General features: G+C 32.4%; 1 protein-coding gene across 1 annotated transcript in view; it reads left to right on the forward strand.

Moving 5' to 3' along the window:
• The first annotated feature begins 6,572 nt into the window (after positions 1-6,572).
• Positions 6,573-21,970, forward strand: part of LOC139498506 (signal transducing adapter molecule 2-like) — a 34,250-nt gene continuing 18,852 nt past the window's right edge. The window contains exons 1-4 of the mRNA XM_071286918.1: positions 6,573-6,717; positions 10,091-10,175; positions 20,112-20,187; positions 20,821-20,919. Of these exons, the coding sequence (XP_071143019.1) occupies positions 6,675-6,717; positions 10,091-10,175; positions 20,112-20,187; positions 20,821-20,919 (303 nt within the window). The 5' untranslated portion in view covers positions 6,573-6,674. The remainder of the gene's footprint in view (positions 6,718-10,090; positions 10,176-20,111; positions 20,188-20,820; positions 20,920-21,970) is intronic.

A 21,970-nucleotide genomic window follows, 5' to 3' on the forward strand; every position in this document is an offset into this window, starting at 1 on the left:
ATTTTTTGTCGAGCCTTCGACTTTAGTCGAAAAAGCGAGACTAAGCGATCCTACATTCCGTCGTCGTCGGTGTCGTCGTCGTCGGTGTCGTCGTCGTCGGCGGCGTCCACAAATATTCACTCTGTAGTTAAAGTTTTTGAAATTTTAATAACTTTCTTGAACTATACTGGATTTCTAACAACCTTGGACAGAAGCCTGTTTATGATCATATTAAGATAGTATCCAGAAGTAAATTTTGTAAAAATAAAATGCCATTTTTTCCGTATTTTACTTATAAATCATGGACTTAGTTTGTTCTGCGGGGAAACATTACATTCACTCTGTGGTTAAAGTTTTAAAAGTTTTAATAACTTTCTTAAACTATCCTTAGTTTGTACCAAACATGGACAGAAGTTTGTTTATGATCATAAAATAGTATCGAGAAGTAAATTTTGTAATTAAGTAAATTCATTTTTTTCCGTATTTTACTTTTGAATGGACTTAGTTTTTCTGCGGGGAAACATTACATTCACTCTGTGGTTAAAGTTTTTAAAAATTTAATAACTTTCTTAAACTATCCTGGGTTTGTACCAAACTTGGACAGAAGCTTATTTATGATCATAAGATAGTATCCAGAAGTAAATATTGTAAAAAGATAACTCCATTTATTCTGTATTTTACTTTTAAATTGACTTAGATTTTCTTCCAGTTTACATTACATACAGTCTGCAGTTAAAGTTTTCAAAACATTTATTAGATTCATTCACTATCCTAAATTTTTACTAAACTTGGACAGAAGCTTCTTACAATCATTAGATAGTATCAAGAGGAATAATTTTATTGATTTTTTTCTTCATTTTTGTTGAGCCTGCGATTTACAACAAAAGTAGGCGAGACACTGGGTTCCGCGGAACCCTTACAATATTTTTTTTTTTACTCAAGAACATCTCATTTTTAACATTTTCAATGGGAAAATATAAAGGTAGCACAACTATTTTCGTGGCTAAATAACTCTTAACTGACACAATTTCAATTGTCCAACCCATTAACAGACTTTATTCACATAATTTTCACTAAAACGTGGTATTACTCACGTTATATTACAATTATGAAATATTTACTAATGTCAATTTATATTTAAGAACCAAAGTAGTATTTTGTGTCTTTTAAATGATATCTAAAATTGTTTGTTTCGCCTTTTATTAAAAAATTGCTATGCGTGTAATCATAAATACTACATACTTGCGCGACGCCTTTTACTTTTACTGAAAACTGCGCAGACTATGAAATGTTTTTAAAGGTGGAAAATGTTCTTTGATAGATATCATTTTGTCAGACACTTTTCTTTTTTTGATTTAATTCTTATAATATGCCAAAAATCTGTATATTTGATCGAGTTTAACATTAAATTGTGCGTTTTACTCTTAACAGACGTATAGCCAACCCGATTAACAGACCCACTGCCGATATAGCCGCATACTCAATATAGATAAACCGACCAATCTCTCGGTTAGCCGAGTGTCGGCCGTGAAATGAAAGCCCTTTAATCTCATACAAACTGGCATAATTAAATTCATCTGTTTGTAAAAGCGTTGATCGTGTGCGGTTTTAATATGAAGCAGAGAAAGCCGCGATGACTTCATACAAAATCTGATTTGGTCAACGCTTTGACATCCCAACTGAATAGAAATATAAAAAGAAGCATTATATGAGAATGTAATCTTGACATTTCAAACCATGGTCAAGAACATGCAGAATGTACTTGATATTTAGCAGAAGCTTATTCAAGAAAGGAAATAAAATCCGTATATATGGATGTTTTTTCAATCGCTTTGGAAAAGAATGAACTTCCTTTGAAAGTTACAGTACTTTCGCATCTGTACTATGTTGAATGTTCTCAATTTTTTCATTACTTTTATTAGTAATGCTGCTATCAGAATGACTTCATATTTGGTAACTGGCTTGACTATGACGAGTTGTGTCTGCCATTTTGTGTAAAAATTTGAAAATCATACTTCTTGTTTTTGAATTAGACACTTTGAATTGTGAAATTTCATATGCCATTGCTTAGCAAAACAACTGATTTATTCTTGTTTGTATATTGAATGAATCACTGTGTATCAATTAAACTAATGATTTGTTATTTAAAAAAGCAGGTAACTCAATCAAAAGTACAGAAATTTTAATATTGATATGATCAAGATATCAACCAAAAACATCTTCTTAAAACATTTTGAAATAAAATTGAGAATGGAAATGGGGAATGTGTAAAAAGACACAACAACCCGAACATGCATGAAACAGAAAACAGCAGAAGGTCACCAACAGGTCTTCTTTGCAGCGAGAAACTCCCGCACCCGGTGGCGTCCTTCAGCGTGACCCCAAACAAATATATATACTAGTTCAGTGATGATGAACGCCATACACACTCCAAATTATACACAAGAAACTAAAACATTTTTAGGCACAGTCTCACTTAAAAGAAAACATCTAAAAACCATTTTTATAACATTATTTGATGTTCATGATGTGTTTCAAACCTTAAGAAAATATTTCTAAAATTTTTTTTTAAAAGATTATCAAAATGTTTTACTAGTATACGCCATTGGTTTTCCCATTATCATGATATTTCTTGACAACATTTTAATAATATTGTGCAAATATTTTACAAAAAATATATTAAAAAACGTTTTACCGATATCTATTGTACCATACAATTTATGTTTTTCACACGTTTTTGTGATATTTTCATGACATTAGACATAACATTTTGATAACATTTTTTAAGGATGTTTTTGTGTTTGCTGGGTATAAAGAAAGGAGATTGAAATTAGTACCGATGAAACAACTATCCAACGGAGTGCAAATAAGTGGTGATAAGCAAATACAAGTAGATATGTCTTTTCGAGCGACACGGATGAGTCTTTTTTTAGACGAAACGTGCGTCTGGCGTAAATATAAAATTTTGATTCTGGTATCTATGATGAGTTTATTTGTAATAAGGAGATTGGGGATTATTACAAATGATACAACTATAATCCACCAGAGACCAAATGATGTATGTTAGCAACTAGGTTGTTACAATAAAACACACAAACAAATCAGTACAATTACATCACATGTATATATATGTTTCATAAGAATCCACACTGTTGATTAACTGACAAAAATCGCGAGTCATTACAAGATCAAATTGCATATCTAGATTAAATGTAACAATCATGACGGGACGTGCTTCCGATAAAAAAAAGGGACGAAAGATACATAAGGGACAGCAAAACTCATAAATCGAAAATAAACTGACAACGCCATGTCTAAAAATGAAAACGACAAACAGACAAACAATAGTACACGTGACCCAACATAGAAAACTAAAGCTAAAGTTGGTTGACCGTTATGGAATATCCGTTATACAGATGATATCGGTCATGTTCCTTAGGCAGCAACCATTTGATATTCTAGGGGGGGGGGCTGTGGATTTTTTTGGAAAAAAAAGTTTCTTTCCAGTTTTTGGAGAAAAAAATAATTTGTTTTTGATTCTGAGAAAAGTTATTTCCAGAAAAACAATTCCCCCCCCGCCCCCCCTCCCGAAAATCAAATGGTTGCTGCCTTGTGTCGTAACTACAATCCCGTTCCCTTTTCACGAATGTGACATACCGAAGTAGACTATTTACTGTCTTTGTAATAACATGATCAACACGACGGGTTCCACATGTGGAGCAGGATCTGCTTACCCTTCCAGAGCACCTGAGATCACCCCCAGTTTTTTGGTGGGGCTCGTGTTGTTGTTGTTTCCCGGCCTATTTTGGGACATTTTGTTCACGCATCGTTGTAAATATAATTGAATTTGATGAGATTGTCGTACAATTGGGAGGTTAAGCGCTATAAAACCAGGTTCGATCCACCATTTTCTACATTTGAAAACGTACCAAGTAAAAAATATGACAGTTGTTGTCCATTCGGTGGGATGTGTTTTATCATTTGATTTTGCCATTTGATTTGGGACTTTCCGTTTTGAATTTTCCTCGGAGTATTTTTGTGATTTTACTTTTTTTCTTTGCAGTAGTTAGAATAATTTAACGATTTCAGGATGTTCAGTCAGAATGGAATATATGTTCTTTTACAAATATGGTAGATGTTGTCATCTCGACTGCCTGGTTATCACGAAAGTAAGAACTTCAAATTACATAATTATATACTAGTATTCAAATTATTGTTTTGACAGATTACCAAATCAAAATCAGTAGAAACGAGGTTATTGAATGACAATTAATAGCAAACAATTAGATCTTAAATCATGCAATGACAAAAGAAATAACAGTCAACGGATTACAGACGTGTTAACTTCTTACATAATGAATATAAATACTTCAACAATACAAATGCTTATAATTGAATGTTATCAAAATTTATGTAATAAAACGTTTTAAAGGGATTCTTATCCAATTTGCGTAAATTTGAAAGTGAATATAATTACTTTGACGGACAAATAACATAAAGTTGTTCAATAAAATCACAATAAGTTTATATAGTAGTGACAATTTATGACCCAACACTTTGAAAACATTGAAAGTCCAAACATAGCCAAATTAAGATACAATACTCTTTTGAAAAACTTCTATTTAAAGATGCACATGTTCGCCAATTCAGCGCTAACAAACAAATAAAATCATATAGATATAGTTCTTTCTGTATCCGACATTTGAAATCAGAATTAAATCATTCTGTTCGTACTTGCGAAATGTATGGAACCTTGCCTTCAGCCAGGAGACGTTATAAGTAAATTTAAAAAAAAGAAGATGTGGTATGATTGCCATGGAGACAATTCTTCACAAGAGACCCATGTGTCACAGAATGTATTTTTAGATGATAATGGTACTTGACCCTAATTTTTAACTGAAATAAAATAAAGACGAAGTAAAGGGGATAAAAGTGTATACGCCAATGAAACACACACACACACAAATCGACCCCAAGAGAGATTAACACACTGTCTGTTTATATCATGTCCTTATGTATTAGCATATATGACATCAGTAGCGGATCCAGAACTTTTCATGAGGGGGCCGGGGGGGGGGGGGGGTCGACATGCTTCAGTGATTCCCTATATAATCAAACAAATTTCCCTTTCAAAAAGGAGAAGCCCGAAGTCCCCCCCCCCCCCCCCCCCATGGCACTGGATCCGCCTATGTACATAATTATAACATACAAATATATAAAACACAATCAATACCCAGCCATTGGGTTGGCTTATAAGACACTTTCTCACAGTTTATAATAACAGAGACATATATTACATATATAATATGAGGCTAGTATTGCCCTGTACATAACGTCAGGCGTCAAACATTTTTTTTGCCAAAATAATAATAATACTGATAATAAATTCTTTATTTAAAGAGGGTAACTCAATTAGAACTAGTCTAATTTCCATTGAGGCCCTCAAAGTGTGGTTGATACAGATAATAAAGAAACAGCCCAAAAAGAGAGTAAAAATAATAGATATGCATATATGAATAATACAAAATAAGTTGTATCAAATAAGCATAACAAGTAGCCAACAAGAAAGCTTAAAGTTAAGTATGTATTATATACCCCATATATATGACGCAGTAGTTGATGGTAAACTTGGAATTGACAGTAAATAGCAAATGCATTATACACTTTATTTATGGTATGTGTATGTTCATAGCATCGTGACAAATAAATCGAAAAAAAATAATATGTCCTGTCCACCAACTTCGCCTTTCACCTATGAACGATCGTATATGTCTCTGATGAATAATAACGTTACCTCAGAGATAATAACTTTTGCTATACGAAAAAATAATTATAAAAAATAAAATTTCCGTATATATATAGATCCGAGGTTTGTAATGGGGTTACCTTCATGGCGAATAACGGTAAAAATTCATATCAAATGATATTCTTTTGTGCATGACAATAAATTGTGCACGATAAGAATTCGATTGATTTTAAAACGAATCACGTTAATTTTTTTCCAAAAATAACGGTAACGATAATCAATGGAAAGCTCTGACGAATCACGGTAACATTTAAATATATTATAAATTTGTTTATTAAAGTGTCACTTATTGATTGCCATAAAACATATACAACAATTATAATATTTACACATAAAACAATCAATATCCAGCCATAAATACTGACTTATGAGACACTAACATTATAAAACTTTATACAATTACTGATCAATAGTTAAAACAACTAAACATTACTCATTAAAATTGTTTCTTATACTTATAAAATTTTCCTATATCGTAGTTCTTATACTTGTAAAATTATCTTATATCAAAGTTTTTAAAAACAAATTAAAAATCTGAATATATAATAATTTCTTGACTATGATTAAAATTGACGTATACAATGTAATATAAAGCTTAAAATTCAATTTGACACTAACTGTAGCAGAAAATGGTCGTTTGGCGCCTGACGGTAAATACTACCCTCATATACCCATTGTCTAATGCTAACGGATTTTAAAGGTTCCCGCCAATACAACAATCACTGACTATGTCATAAACTCATTAACACGTGAGTATTATCCGGAAGAAAACATTGGCAATGATGTCATGCACATGCGCATAAGAATAAAAATCATATTTCCGGTTTATTATGATGACAAGAAAAACATTGAGACATTGATTTAATTCGACGGAGAAAACGACATAACAATGCCATTATTTGCTAGTTCAACACCATTTGATCCTGATGTCGGTGAGGATATACAAGCCCTGCTTTTAATCTTGAAATCACCTTTTTTTTCGATAATAAATTAGGGAATAAAGTCCATAAACATCCTGTCTTTTCTTGAGACTTGACCTGCTGACTTTTCATTCTTGAAAATTTATACTATATATTTGTACTTGTTTTAAAGAGAAATTCTCATATTCAAATATTGTTTTTTTTCGATTAAAAAATACATGAGTGATTTTGAAACTACAGTTATATTAAATGATAAACATGATAAATAGTGTACATGACAAGTCATCAGCCATGATCAGGGTCTTTAATACACTATTAAACAGAAATTCCATCATGATTAATATTAACCCGAATAATTCAGTCCCTCCCCGTAATCCATCTCTCCTACTTGTGAGGGCCCGAATTCCTAACACAATAAAATCTCTTCACGAATCCTGGATTTTGATTGGTGCCCTGTAGAAGAGGTGACCAATCAGCAATTAGCTCAATTTTATCGAGATAGGTTAATTCCGAAGGTTTGATTGAAGATTTTTCATTGTCTATGCATTCAGGCGTATAATGTAGTAAGCGGAATATAACGACTGAATTATTCGGGTTAGATTAATATAAGAATTCTTTCGCCGATGAGTCCCGGTTTACCGGGATTCACGCTTCAGACAGCTGACGATAAGTCCCGTTTTACCGGGATCGGAATACCTCTTTTACATTTCCCGCTCAAAACAGTGCAAACATGAGTTATCTTTCTTTGATGAATACCCGGATAAAAGTGTAAACATGGCGCTTCCGTTTGTTGGAAACCGTGTCAAAATCAGACGAAATTTACGGAATTTACGAGAATTTGAAATGAGGGAAAATTTTTTTTGAAAGAATATGGAAGAGTTGAAGCAAAACTAGTATACTTTTTTGACATAAAATGTCGTTTTATGTACAAAACACTTGGAATGGACATCGTTCAGTGTGAGGAATTTGTACAGCCTCATAAAATTTTTCAAAATTTTGCCGTTTTGGGTTAAAAAATTACGATTTGGGGTCTAAGAGCAGAATTTTGAGAATTTCACCTACAATGTAGATAATGCCAAAAATTTGAAAATTTGAATATTTTATGAAGAAAAACTTATCAAAACATGAACAAAACTGTCAACATGGTTATAGTGAATGAAATAAATACACAAATAACTACAAACAAGTTTTTATTAGCTCACCTGGCCCAAAGGGCCAAGTGAGCTTTTCTCAGCACTTGGCGTCCGGCGTCCGTCGTCTGTCGTCCGTCGTCCGTCGTCGTCTGGCGTCGTTAACTTTTACAAAAATCTTCTCCTCTGAAACTACTGGGCCAAATTTAACCAAACTTGGCCACAATCATCATTGGGGTATCTAGTTTAAAAAATGTGTCTGGTGACCCGGTCAACCAACCAAGATGGCCGCCATGGCTAAAAATAGAACATAGGGGTAAAATGCAGTTTTTGGCTTATAACTCAAAAACCAAAGCATTTAGAGCAAATCTGACATGGGGTAAAATTGTTCATCAGGTCAAGATCTATCTGCCCTGAAATTTTCAGATGAATCGGACAACCCGTTGTTGGGTTGCTGCCCCTGAATTGGTAATTTTAAGGAAATTTTACTGTTTTTGGTTATTATCTTGAATATTATTATAGATAGAGATAAACTGTAAACAGCAATAATGTTCAGCAAAGTAAGATTTACAAATAAGTCAACCTGACCCAAATGGTCAGTTGACCCCTTTAGGAGTTATTGCCCTTTATAGTCAATTTTTAACCATTTTTCGTAAATCTTAGTTATCTTTTAGAAAAATCTTCTCCTCTGAAACTACTGGGCCAAATTAAACCAAACTTGGCCACAATCATCATTGGGGTATCTAGTTTAAAAAATGTGTCCGGTGACCCGGCCAACTAACCAAGATGGCCACCACGGCTAAAAATAGAACATAGGGGTAAAATGCAGTTTTTGGCTTATAACTCAAAAACTAAAGCATTTAGAGCAAATCTGACATGGGGGTAAAATTGTTTATAGGGTCAAGATCTATCTGCCCTGAAATTTTCAGATGAATCGGACAACCTGATGTTGGGTTGCTGCCCCTGAATTGGTAATTTTAAGGAAATTTTGCTGTTCTTGGTTATTATCTTGAACATTATCATAGATAGAGATAAACTGTAAACAGCAATAATGTTAAGCAAAGTAAGATTAACAAATAAGTCTACATGACGGAAATGGTCAGTTGACCCCTTTAGGAGTTATTGCCCTTTATAGTCAATTTTTAACCATTTTTCTTAAATCTTAGTAATCTTTTAGAAAAATCTTCTCCTCTGAAACTACTGGGCCAAATTTAACCAAACTTAGCCATAATCATCAGTGGGGTATTTAGTTAAAAAAATGTGTCCGGTAACTCGGCCAACAAACCAAGATGGCCGCCATGGCTAAAAATAGAACATGGGGGTAAAATGCATTTTTTGGCTTATAACTCAAAAACCAAAGCGTAAAGAGCAAATCTGACAGGAAGTAAAATTGTTGATCAGGTCACGATCTATCTGCACTGGAATTTTCAGATGAATCAGATAATCGGTTGTTAGGTTGCTGCCCCTGAATTGGTAATTTTGAGGAAATTTTGCTGTTTTTTTGTTATCTTGAATATTATTATAGATAGAGATAAACTGTAAACAGCAATAATGTACAGCAAAGTAAGAACTGAAAATAAGTCACTATGACCAAAATAGTCAGTTGACCCCCTAAGGAGTTATTGCCCTTCATAGTCAATTTTTAACGATTTTCTTAAAATTTGAAGATTTTCAATAACATTTTCCACAGAAAGTACTGTTATAGATAGAGATAATTGTAAGCAGCAAGAATGTTTAGTAAAGTAAGATCTACAAACACATCACCATCACCAAAACACAATTTTGTCATGAATCCATCTGTGTCCATTGTTTAATATTCACATAGACCAAGGTGAGCGACACAGGCTCTTTAGAGCCTCTAGTTGACATTTATTATGAAGATCTCCCACTTGAGTAATAGAAGCCAGGGAAGCCATCGTCTCAGAGTAGCTTCTGTCTGGGCAGCAATCGGTGAAAGGGTTAAGAAATAAGCATGATAGGGTTAAAAAGATAAAACAGTATGCAGAGGCTGCTCTGGCTCCCAAAAAGTTGGAGCCAGAAAAATCTCCAGATATATTTTTGTCGCCAGTTTTGAAAACTTGGAGCAAACTTTTGCACCAGCTAGAGTCTTATTTCTACAAAAATTTAATTTTTGTATGCACTCAGTCTGTATAGGGTTTATATACATACAACAAAACAACATGTGTACTTTATTTTCTTTTGACAGTACAACTGTATTTCATCGGTTTTACAAATAAATGCAATTTAAATTTCAGAAAAAGCTACCAGTGAGCTTAATACGACAGAGGACTGGGGTCTTATTATGGACATCATTGACAAAGTGTCTACAACAACTAATGGGTAAGGAAATATAAGTCAATTGACAGGTGTAACAAGTAACTCAACATGTACATCGTACATGTAGCTGCAGAAACACACACTCCAATCACAGCCGTATAGAAAACAGTCATTAATTTTGTACTCACTGACATGACTGATGTGAAAAAAAGAATAACTTTAAAATACAATACATGTATATCATGTATGCATCTTCAAACATATTATACATTTGCATGATTATTTACTGGCTATGAGAACAAAAGCAAGTTTATTGTCCTCCAAAACACCAGACACTCATTTGATACATTTCAAGACTTGAAGGTGGATACTAACTTGCTATTGTCTTAATAGCCTGTGACAAGTGTGATATCAGTGTTTTCCTTTTTTCACTAAGGTAAGGTGGGTGTTTTAAAAAAATCACTTGCAACCGTTTTTTAGCTCACCTGGCCCAAAGGGCCAAGTGAGCTTTTCTCATCACTTGGCGTCTGTCGTCCGTCGTTAACTTTTACAAAAATCTTCTCCTCTGAAACTACTGTGCCAAATTAAACCAAACTTGGTTACAATCATCATTGGGGTATCTAGTTTAAAAATTGTGTCCGGTGACCCGGCCAACCAACCAAGATGGCCGCCATGGCTAAAAATAGAACATAGGGGTAAAATGCAGTTTTTGGCTTATAACTCAAAAACCAAAGCATTTAGAGCAAATCTGACGGGGTAAAATTGTTAATCAGGTCAAGATCTATCTACCCTCAAATTTTGAGATGAATTGGACAACCCGTTGATAGGTTGCTGCCTCTGAATTGGTAATTTTAAGGAAATTTTGCTGTTTTTGGTTATTATCTTGAATATTATCATAGATAGAGATAAACTGTAAACAGCAAAAATGTTCAGTAAAGTAAGATCTACAAATAAGTCAACAGGACCAAAATGGTCCTTTAGGAGTTATTGCCCTTTATAGTCAATTTTTAACCATTTTTCGTAAATCTTAGTTATCTTTTACAAAAATCTTCTCCTCTGAAACTACTGGGCCAAATTAAACCAAACTTGGCCACAATCATCATTGGGGTATCTTGTTTAAAAATTGTGTCCCGTGACCTGGCCAACCAACCAAGATGGCGGCCATGGCTAAAAATAGAACATAGGGGTGAAATGTAGATTTTGGCTTATAACTCTGAAACCGCAGCCTTTAGAGCAATCTGACATAGAATAAATTGTTTATCAGGTCAAGATCTATCTGCCCTGAAATTTTCAGATGAATCTGACAACCTGTTGTTGGGTTGCTGCCCCTGAATTGGTAATTTTAAGGAAATTTTGCTGTTTTTGGTTATTATCTTGAATATTATTATAGATAGAGATAAACTGTAAACATCAATAATGTTAAGCAAAGTAAGATTTACAAATAAGTCAACATGAGGGAAATGGTCAATTGACCCCTAAGGAGTAATTGTCCTTTATAGTCAATTTTTAACAATTTTCATAAAATTTGTAAATTTTAACTAACATTTTCCACTGAAACTACTGGGCCAAGTTCATTATAGATAGAGATCATTATAAGCAGCAAGAATGTTCAGTAAAGTAAGATGTACAAACACATCACCATCACCAAAACACAATTTTGTCATGAATCCATCTGCTTCCTTTGTTTAATATTCACATAGACCAAGGTGAGCGACACAGGCTCTTTAGAGCCTCTAGTTTTTAGCTCACCTGGCCCGAAGGGCCAAGTGAGCTTTTCCCATCACTTTGCGTCCGGCGTCCGTCGTCGTCGTCGTCGTCGTCCGTCGTCGTCCGTCGTCGTTAACTTTTACAAAAATCTTCTTCTCTGAAACTACTGGGCCAAATTGAACCAAACTTGTCCACAATCATCATTGGGGTATCTAGTTCAAAAAATGTGTGGCGTGACCCGGTCAACCAACCAAGATGGCCGCCACGGCTAAAAATAGAACATAGGGGTAAAATGCAGTTTTTGGCTTATAACTCAAAAACCAAAGCATTTAGAGGAAATCTGACATGGGGTAAATATGTTTATCAGGTCAAGATCTATCTGCCCTGAAATTTTCAGATGAATCGGTCAACCCGTTGTTGGGTTGCTGCCCCTGAATTGGTCATTTTGAGGAAATTTTGCTGTTTTTGGTTATTATCTTGAATATTATTATAGATAGAGATAAACTGTAAACAGCAATAATGTTCATCAAAGTAAGATTTACAAATAAGTCAACATGACCGAAATGGTCAGTTGACCCCTTTAGGAGTTATTGCCCTTTATAGTCAATTTTTAACCATTTTTCGTAAATCTTAGTTATCTTTTACAAAAATCTTCTCCTCTGAAACTACTGGGCCAAATTAATTCAAACTTAACCACAATCATCTTTGAGGTACCTTGTTTGAAAAATGTGTCCGATGACCTGGCCATCCAACCAAGATGGCCACCATGGCTAAAAATAGAACAGGGGTAAAATGTAGTTTTTTGCTTATAACTCTGAAACCAAATCATTTAGAGGAAATCTGACAAGGAGTTAAATTGTTAATCAAGTCAATATATATCTGCCCTGAAATATTCAAATGAATTGGACAACCGGTTGTTGGGTTGCTGCCCTCCAATTGGTAATTTTTAAAGAAATTTTGCTGTTTTTGGTTATTATCTTGAATACTATTATAGATAGCGATAAACTGTAAACAGCGATAATGTTCATCAAAGTAAGATCTACAAATAAGTCCACATGACCTAAATGGTCAATTGACCCCTTAAGGAGTTATTCCCTTTATAGTCAATTTTTTTTTCTCTGTTACTAATGGGCAAAGTTCATTATAGATATAATTGTAAGAAGCAAGAATGTTCAGTAAAGTAAGAACTTCAAACACATCACCATCACCAAAATACAATTTTGTCATGAATCCATTTGTGTCCTTTGTTTAATATGCACATAGACCAAGGTGAGCGACACAGGCTCTTTAGAGCCTCTAGTTTTATTTACTGTAGGTGCATGTGGGGGTCACAAAAATAAAGATTAGTATAATATTCGTGTTTAATGGAGTTAAACAAACTTAAATAGAAGTAGTCATATTAATTTTCAAATATTCTTTGATTTGATTTTTTCAACAATTTATCTCTTATCTCTCTTCTTTCATTTACAATTTTATGCATCAGCATGGATTTAACAACAACAGACTTCAGTTGGCTCTTGCAGGACTCCCTCCTCCTGCGAATGCAAGGCCTTTCGATCCAGGTTTATGTCCTGTTTCTTGCTTTTGTGCCATATATTTGGCTCACAGAACAGTAGTATCATTCCTCTGTGACTACATGGACTATAAGCCATTTGAAGTCTTGCTCATATTTGTCTTCACTTGCGTGTCTTTTCTGTTGTTTGGTTGATTTTTGTTCAATTTCCACAACTTAAACATTACTATCAATTTTATTTAACTTATTTAGTCTGGTATTTTCTTTAACATCATCGTCATCTGCCTTTCTTTTTCTCCGATTGATGAATGAAAATATTGAAATTTGACGTTTGGACGCCATCTTTGTGAATGAAAACAAATCAATTAGTATTTAAATTTTAACGGTACGGAACATAAAAAAAAAAATCCGGGATTTGAAAAAAAAACCGACCACCTCCTAAAATCAAAAGGTGGACGGCTTTCAAAAGAAGGTGGTTGGCACACCCGGCTTAAATTCAGAATGGAAAACACCAGATATTATACCATTGTATACAGAAAGTGCAGGTTAATGGTATCTCAAAGTAAAAATAGTTTTTGAAACTTTTAACTTGTAAGTTATAGGTTTTTTTACAGGAAAATTATTGATTCAAGTAATCATGGTAATTACTGTATTTCAATTTTTTTTAATATTTTTTGAAAATCTTACTATTAAAGGGAAACTTCGCAAAAAAATCAAAAATTGATATTATGTTCATTCTGTATAAAAATGCTCAAATTCATAGATATTAAAGTTTTATTCCGCGAGATTTAGCGATCACCATCGATTTTAAATTTAGAGTATTAATTCTCTGCGTTCCGCCATTTTGTCCTTCATTCCCGATTAATGAAACGATATGTCTATAAACCACAAAGAAACAAAACTACAGTAACCGATGTAGTCGTAATTGCGTGTCGATATCTTGTCAATCGTACGGTTGTTTTATCCGACTAACTAACCATGGTATGTTGTTTTTAAACTTGATATTGGAATAAGGTGAAAAGTCAAACTTGAAATCATAAATAAGTGTTCCGTGAAAATTGTTTTCGAAAATCTAATTTGTTCATAATTCTTTAAAGTAATAAACTGTTTTCAAATAAATTTTGATCTTCCCTCTTCTGATCACCAGCATGGCTAAAGGTATTACTTCCAAAGGTATTGTGAGGGGTGTGAGGTGACACGTCCAGGTATTCAAGCGATTTCCTGTCGGGCTTGCAAGTTCACGCATCGTTTCACTTCTGCAGGTATTGATCAGTGTACACGGCTGATAACATTTAACTTTCCATTTTGAACTATCAGATGTATAATATACAACTCTGTCTTACTTGTCATTACCAATTGGTAATGACAAGTAAGACAGAGTTGTATATTATACATCTTTACTCATACGCTTGTTTATAAATAACATTTCTGGTGTAAAGAATATTATTCATAAAAAATATAAATAATACCCAAAAAATAAGATTTGATGAAATTAAAATCTATTTAAATATTTTTTCCAAGGGTGAATTGGGAAAATGTAATATATACTCATTGTCAAAAGTGAAGGACAGATTAGAACATACCAGAAATATTGATTAAAAAAAATGTACGCACTTGCCGACGATTCGTTTATACGACTGGATAGAAAGTTACGGAACTATATCGCAATTTAAAATATATACATGTATACATTGAATTGAACATAAGAAAAAAACATATATTTTGAATAAATAGGGATAAAAGTGTTGTAAATAGACTAGTCCACGTATGCCAACAGTATGTAATCATCGAATGTCGATAGACTATTGTATACCAGAAGAAGAAGAGAACCAATTTGATTTAAATACAGGTCGATGTATAACTTTTGCTTTGGTTCATTGAAGTTGTGGACATAGTAAAATCACAGATTTATATTTCAATAAGATTGTTCTCGAACAAAGGAAGGAATTCGTCATCACAATTGTTATATGGACCATAATTTGGTATTCGGCCTTTGGTTTCTTTTTGTATCCTTTTTTATAAGTTCTAAAATTTTAACTTTTATTTTGTGGGTTGTGTTGGTGTTAGAATAGTATGAATGGAACAATTGAGTTTTTCGAGAAAAAATTAATACATTTTGATTCACCGTTTACGTGACAGGAAACAAAACAGGAAACCAATCTTTATTTTCTTTATTTTGCACAATATAATTCAAAAGGCATAAATAAACACCATTACTAGTGTTACTTGCTTCATGTTAATATTTAAAATCTATTTTCAATGTTATATTAAAGTTTTTTTTAAACGTGACAGGAAACCATCAGAAACCGAAAGCATTTTTTTAGTTTTATTTTATTGCAAAATCTGCTTAAAATAATCTGAAAAGTATACTTTTTCTTAAAATCCATCTTAAATGTTACAGTATTATAAAACTCCTAAATATGTGCTTGTTTTGAAAACAATTAGTACAATTTATTCAGAATTTTCCATATTTTCTTCATTGATACAGGATACCATAATCGTTGTATCTTGATGTTTTGGCCAAAAAAATACATTTATATTTGGTTTTGAAATTCCAGTTATATAAAATTTATTCCAAATCATTGGCAATGTAAAATTCTTTAAATCCAGTAAAGAAAAAAACTTTTAATTTGGAATTAAAATCTTTAAAATAGGCACCATGTGATATTTGTGACCTGTACACTATCTACATGGTTTCCACATTTTAACCTACTTTAGTGGGCTAAAATCAATAAAGTACTTCCTTTCAAGTCATGCCTGGTAAAAGTTTACTTTTCCTTTGACAAGTTTATTGTGTTTCTGAAAAGTGTTTGCAGAACATGAATAAAAAAAAATAATTAAAAATTGTGACAAAGTTACCAACTTTGTACATTCCTAGTGTAACGGTATATTAACATGCATTTTTCATTTAATTATCTTTATTCACCTAAAATATCCAGTAATATTTACTGCTGAAGCAAAATCAATCCAACGAACATCGGCACCATGACAAGAGACGTAATTTCGATTGAATTTTCCAAGGACCCTTTACATCGTTATTGGGAAACGTAGTGTGTTTAAACGTCGGTCAAATTTGAAATCGATTTTGTCAAGTCATTGGGCATTTATTTTCACACAAGATCGTATGTAACATTATGCACATAGGAATAATAATAGACCCCCGGCGCAATCTCTTTGAAAATTGTATTTTCCTTTTTTAAACAAGTCGAAACAAGTCTACAGATTATGTTTGCTAACATCCCGTTGGAAACAAAAACAATGTTTAGAACTAGTATATTGTATGTCCGGCTGTAAGGGCGTGATCACATGTTAGTCACATGTTTCACGTATGACCGGAAATGATTAGAACTTAAGGACAAAAACAATTTTAATAAATAACTGGACTTCTGTTTCGTGTGAAATGTAACGCATAACGATAACGTCATTTTCTTACTTAATTATTACGAAGATCAAAACAAGAATGTAAATCATCTCTGATTTACCTGTTTGAACATCTCGCGAGAGTTCATATTTGCACATTGTTTTTAAGAATTCTATTACAACAAAGCAGATTACATCATCTAAAATTTGCGTTACGAAATCGGACACAAAAATCACGCCACTGTTCTTACATCTGCTACATAAATACTTATAGTTCTCTGCATTTTCTTTTCACTATTCTTATTGGTCGATGTTCTTTGTTATTTGAAAGCAAAATTTACGAATTTGCCGGTGACGATTATCTATAAATCAGTCAGCGTTATGCTCTTCGGAAGCAAAAAGTAACGCGAGAAACGACACAAAAATACGGTTGTAGAATCTTTGAAATTCGTATATTTCAATTTTTTTTCTAGGGAAGAGTAGCATACACTTGTATGTTAATAAAAATAATGGCATCTTTAGATGTAGTTACAACTTTTCTTACAGTAATTCAAATTTTATCACTTTTCTATAGTTATAGGAAACGGAGCCCAATAGCAAATTATGGTCCATATATGCCACTGGACGAACACTAATTATCCCGAAGGGATGTGAATATTTTGCTGGGAAACTTTTGAGTATCAAAGTTTCAAATTAATTTCGGGATTTTTTTTTTCTTCTTGGTATTCAATAACAGAAAAAAGAATAAATTACTTGTTCGCTAAATAAGGGTATTCTTGTCAGATGAAAGACTTTTAGTTATATTTAAAAAAAATAGGGAAATATGACATTAAATTGGTTCTGTCTTTTTTTTAAACATCGTTAAAAAGATGTGTGTCTAAGGTGAACGCCACAAGAACCCTGTAATACTAGTACGAGAGTATAGCATGTAAACATTCCTTCTCAATAATATGGTTGTATTGGAAATCTTTTCATACAGATTGACAACTCATTGTTCACACCCAAACAAAATGGGAGTAATGGACCTTCAGAGCTTCTCCGTGTTATACACTTGTGAAATATATAGACGAAATTTCTGTATTGAAATGAATATACATCTCACAAACAGGATTTTCAAATAACGATTTTGAGTAATCAACTTACAAACCAATATAAACGTATGGCAAGATATAACCATGAAGGAATTTAGTTTTTGTCAGACACAAGAACTCATCACTATCATAAACGTATACGTATATATGCATACAATTTCAAATATCAAGAACAAGCGGTCGATGTCGATAGTCTGTTTCTAACTGTTCGAGTTAGACATGTCACTTGTTCATTCTTGAAAGCCTTCATATTCCCCGTCTAACGATGGGAACTGTTTCTGATTGTGTTGACTATAAATGCTTGTATGGTAATTCTGTTGTTTATCTGTACAAGCGGTTGCATTTCCTCTCCTTTCCCAACAAACAAACGAACGAAACGCTACTAGTCTGCTTTCTCTGGAGCTCATCCTCAATGGCTCTTATACGTCAGGAAACTTACATGTATACTAATAATGATTGTTTCAAGAACAACGATGTATGGACAAACTATTCTAAATTCGTCAATATCAGTTATGCATGACTAAAATATAACTTTTATTACAAATACTGTATTACTTATTTGGATTAATGACGGCTATCATGTTCAACATTGCACAACTATTATCATAGAATTAAAAAAAAAATCCTCAAAAATCCTTAAAAAAAATAATGCCTTAGCTTAGATAATTGGTATTTTTTCACAAAAAGTTCGTGTAAATGATTGTCAAATGAATTTAATTATGTAAGAATAAAATGTTAAAAAGAAACTTAAAAAAAAATCATGTATGTTGTATTTTTTTGTCAATTAAAAACTTTAAAATTGCAATAGTTTTATTAGCATTTAAACACAGCCAGATTTGAATACAAGTTAAGAAATTCCGGTAAAGTCAATGATATCAAACAGATGTACAATGGTATATCAAATTGGGTAATATTGCATTTAGTTTTTATTAAAGATTAAAACTACTATTTTTTACTTCATATTTGAATCTTTACGCCAATTGCCACTAACAAAGTAATCAAAAATTGTTTCCTTTTATTTTTATACATTTTCGGATTTACGAATCTGAATTTTATTTTCAATTAATTTACACAATTTAATTATTGAATCTTTATTCTCATCGTGTATTAAATCTTAATGTATTAACATCGTGACATCATACTCTTTCTAATCCTTTCTGTATATCCTTTCCAAATAACAACATTTATACCTGTGTACGCTTGAACTCACACCTGCGGCTAAATAGCTACATGGTAAACGAATTGACCTCAAGCCGAGAAATATACAGTGACCTTTACAAAATAATATACACACTCTGCTCACACATTAGTTGCATTGAAATGATTATCAAAACAATAACGGTAAATAGACAAGTAAATAGTAAAAATATTCAATAAATATTTTATGAATAAAATCTCAACAATAATTAATTAAATTTATTCAAAAACATTTACTAGAGACAGAGACATATAATTTTATAGGAGTTTAATTCAATGAATACAAAACGGTATATGCATATTCATTTTCGTTCATTATTATATTGTGGTTAATAACTACGACCATTCGTCAGCTGTGCGCTTTTAATTACGTATATTGTCGATAAGCTATAAGAGTTAAACAGATTTTATTTTTTCCCAGAATTCAATAAATCGGGCTAATACGTCACGACCCACTCGAGAATTCAACCAAAAAAGTTACAAATACTTGATTTTCTCCGTTATTAGAAGGAATATAAATTTAAAACTTTGCAAATGTGTTTTTTATGTTAAGATGAACATAATTAGATGATAAGTAAAAAATCGCGGAATTTCCCTTTAACAGGCTATTATTTGAACTTGGAATTATTTTTAATTATGGAATTTGCATAATTTCTTGTGTTTAAAATTTTTAATAAATTCCATGTTTATTCGGTCATGTCTGTACTTTAATGTTCTGTGCTGCGCAAAACACTTTCTATTGCAAATAGGATAGGACATTTTCAATAGAATATTGAACTGTGCCACACACAACACTATCTATTCAAAATGCATTTTATGGAAAGTGTTGTGAACCGCTCAAAACATTATCATGATTACAATACCAAATAAAAAAGGGATTTATTAAAAATTTCAAGCACAAGAAATTATGCAATTCCATAATTAAAGATAATTCCAAGTTCAAATAATAGCCTGTTCAATAAACAATATGATAAAAATGTCAAATTTCTTGATCATGATGCTTCTATCTAGAAAAAAAACATACTGTGGTATGAAAATAAATTTTATATGCATTGTAGCTGTTACTGAAATTTTGAAATGAGTTTGTAAAAGTGTAATAGGAGTGGATAAAATGTCTTTTTATATTTGCAGACCCAGGGACTGTTTGAGGTCCATTGTAAAGAGAATGAACCATAAAGTTCCATTTGTATCAATGCAAGCTCTCACAGTAAGTTTAAAAAATATATATTTATTGTATAGTTCCAAATTATTTGGAGAACTTGTACATGTTGTAGCTGTTGGTAATCCTTTGTATAAACAAATAATTTATTAAATTAATTAACAGCCTTCTAGCAAGGATATGAAAATGGCAGTTTTATGATTTAAAACAGGACACCTCAGCATGTAAAATGAATAGAAAAATAACTTCATTAATTTTAAGTGAAATTGATTATTTAAGGTTGTACAATGTTGTACATAATTCTACAGGGAGGTAACTCTTTAAAAATCGGCTGAACGTTTAAATCATGTTCTATCTATAGTTAAAGAAACATTAAGCTTCTCAATGATTAAAATTGGTGTTAGTCAAACTGCTTTATGTCCACTGTTTATGTCTAAAGAAAATTTTCCACTAAAGAGTTTGGTTCAAGTTTTTAGAATTTTTTTATATTTTTGTAAAAGGTTCCAAAGTAAATATTTTGTCACAATTTTCTGAAAATTAAATGAGCCAAATTAATTTAAGTGAAGGTGTTTGGTACCAACTGAAACATGTTAAAAAAATAAACAAAATATTCTTTTTTATTTCTACAAGTTCTATATTAACATGATTAACAAGATAATATTTTTTTGGATTTTTTTTCAGTTATTGGATGCTTGTGTAAATAACTGTGGGAAACAATTCCATTTAGAGATAGCTTCTAGAGACTTTATATCTGAAGCTAGAACTTTGATTGGACAAAAGGTGAGTAAACTTCTGAAGCTATAACTTTGATTGGACAAAAGGTAAGTAAACTTCTGAAGCTAGAACATTGATTGGACAAAAAGTAAGTAAACCTCTGAAGCTAGAAGTTTGATTGGACAAAAATTAAGTAAACTTCTGAAGCTAGAACATTGATTGGACAAAAAGTAAGTAAACTTCTGAAGCTAGAACATTGATTGGACAAAAAGTAAGTAAACTTCTGAAGCTAGAAGTTTGATTGGACAAAAGGTAAGTAAACTTCTGAAGCTAGAGCATTGATTGGACAAAAGGTAAGTAAACGTCTGAAGCTAGAACATTGATTGGACAAAAGGTAAGTAAACCTCTGAAGCTAGAAGTTTGATTGGACAAAAATTAAGTAAACTTCTGAAGCTCGAAGTTTGATTGGACAAAAATTAAGTAAACTTCTGAAGCCAGAACATTGATTGGACAAAAAGTAAGTAAACTTCTGAAGCTAGAACATTGATTGGACACAAAGTAAGTAAACTTCTGAAGCTAGAAGTTTGATTGGACAAAAGGTAAGTAAACTTCTGAAGCTAGAACATTGATTGGACAAAAACTAAGTAAACTTCTGAAGCTAGAACATTGATTGGACAAAAAGAAAGTAAACTTCTGAAGCTAGAACATTGATTGGACAAAAGGTAAGTAAACGTCTGAAGCTAGAACTTTGATTGAACAAAAGGTAAGTAAACTTCTGAAGCTAGAACATTGATTGGACAAAAGGTAAGTAAACTTCTGAAGCTAGAAGTTTGATTGGACAAAAGGTAAGTAAACTTCTGAAGCTAGAACTTTGATTGGACAAAAAGAAAGTAAACTTCTGAAGCTAGAACTTTGTTTGGACAAAAAGTAAGTAAACTTCTGAACTACTCTGAAGCTAGAACTTTGATTGGACAAAAGGTGAGTAAACTAGATATGCAGTATGGGCTTCACTCATTGTTGAAGGCAGTACAGTGACCTATAGTTGTTAATTTCTGTGTCATTTGGTCTATTGTGGAGAGTTGTCTCATTGGGAATCATACCACATCTGTTTATATCT

Source organism: Mytilus edulis, chromosome 12 (genome assembly GCF_963676685.1).
Source record: "Mytilus edulis chromosome 12, xbMytEdul2.2, whole genome shotgun sequence".
NCBI classification, from domain to species: domain Eukaryota; kingdom Metazoa; phylum Mollusca; class Bivalvia; order Mytilida; family Mytilidae; genus Mytilus; species Mytilus edulis.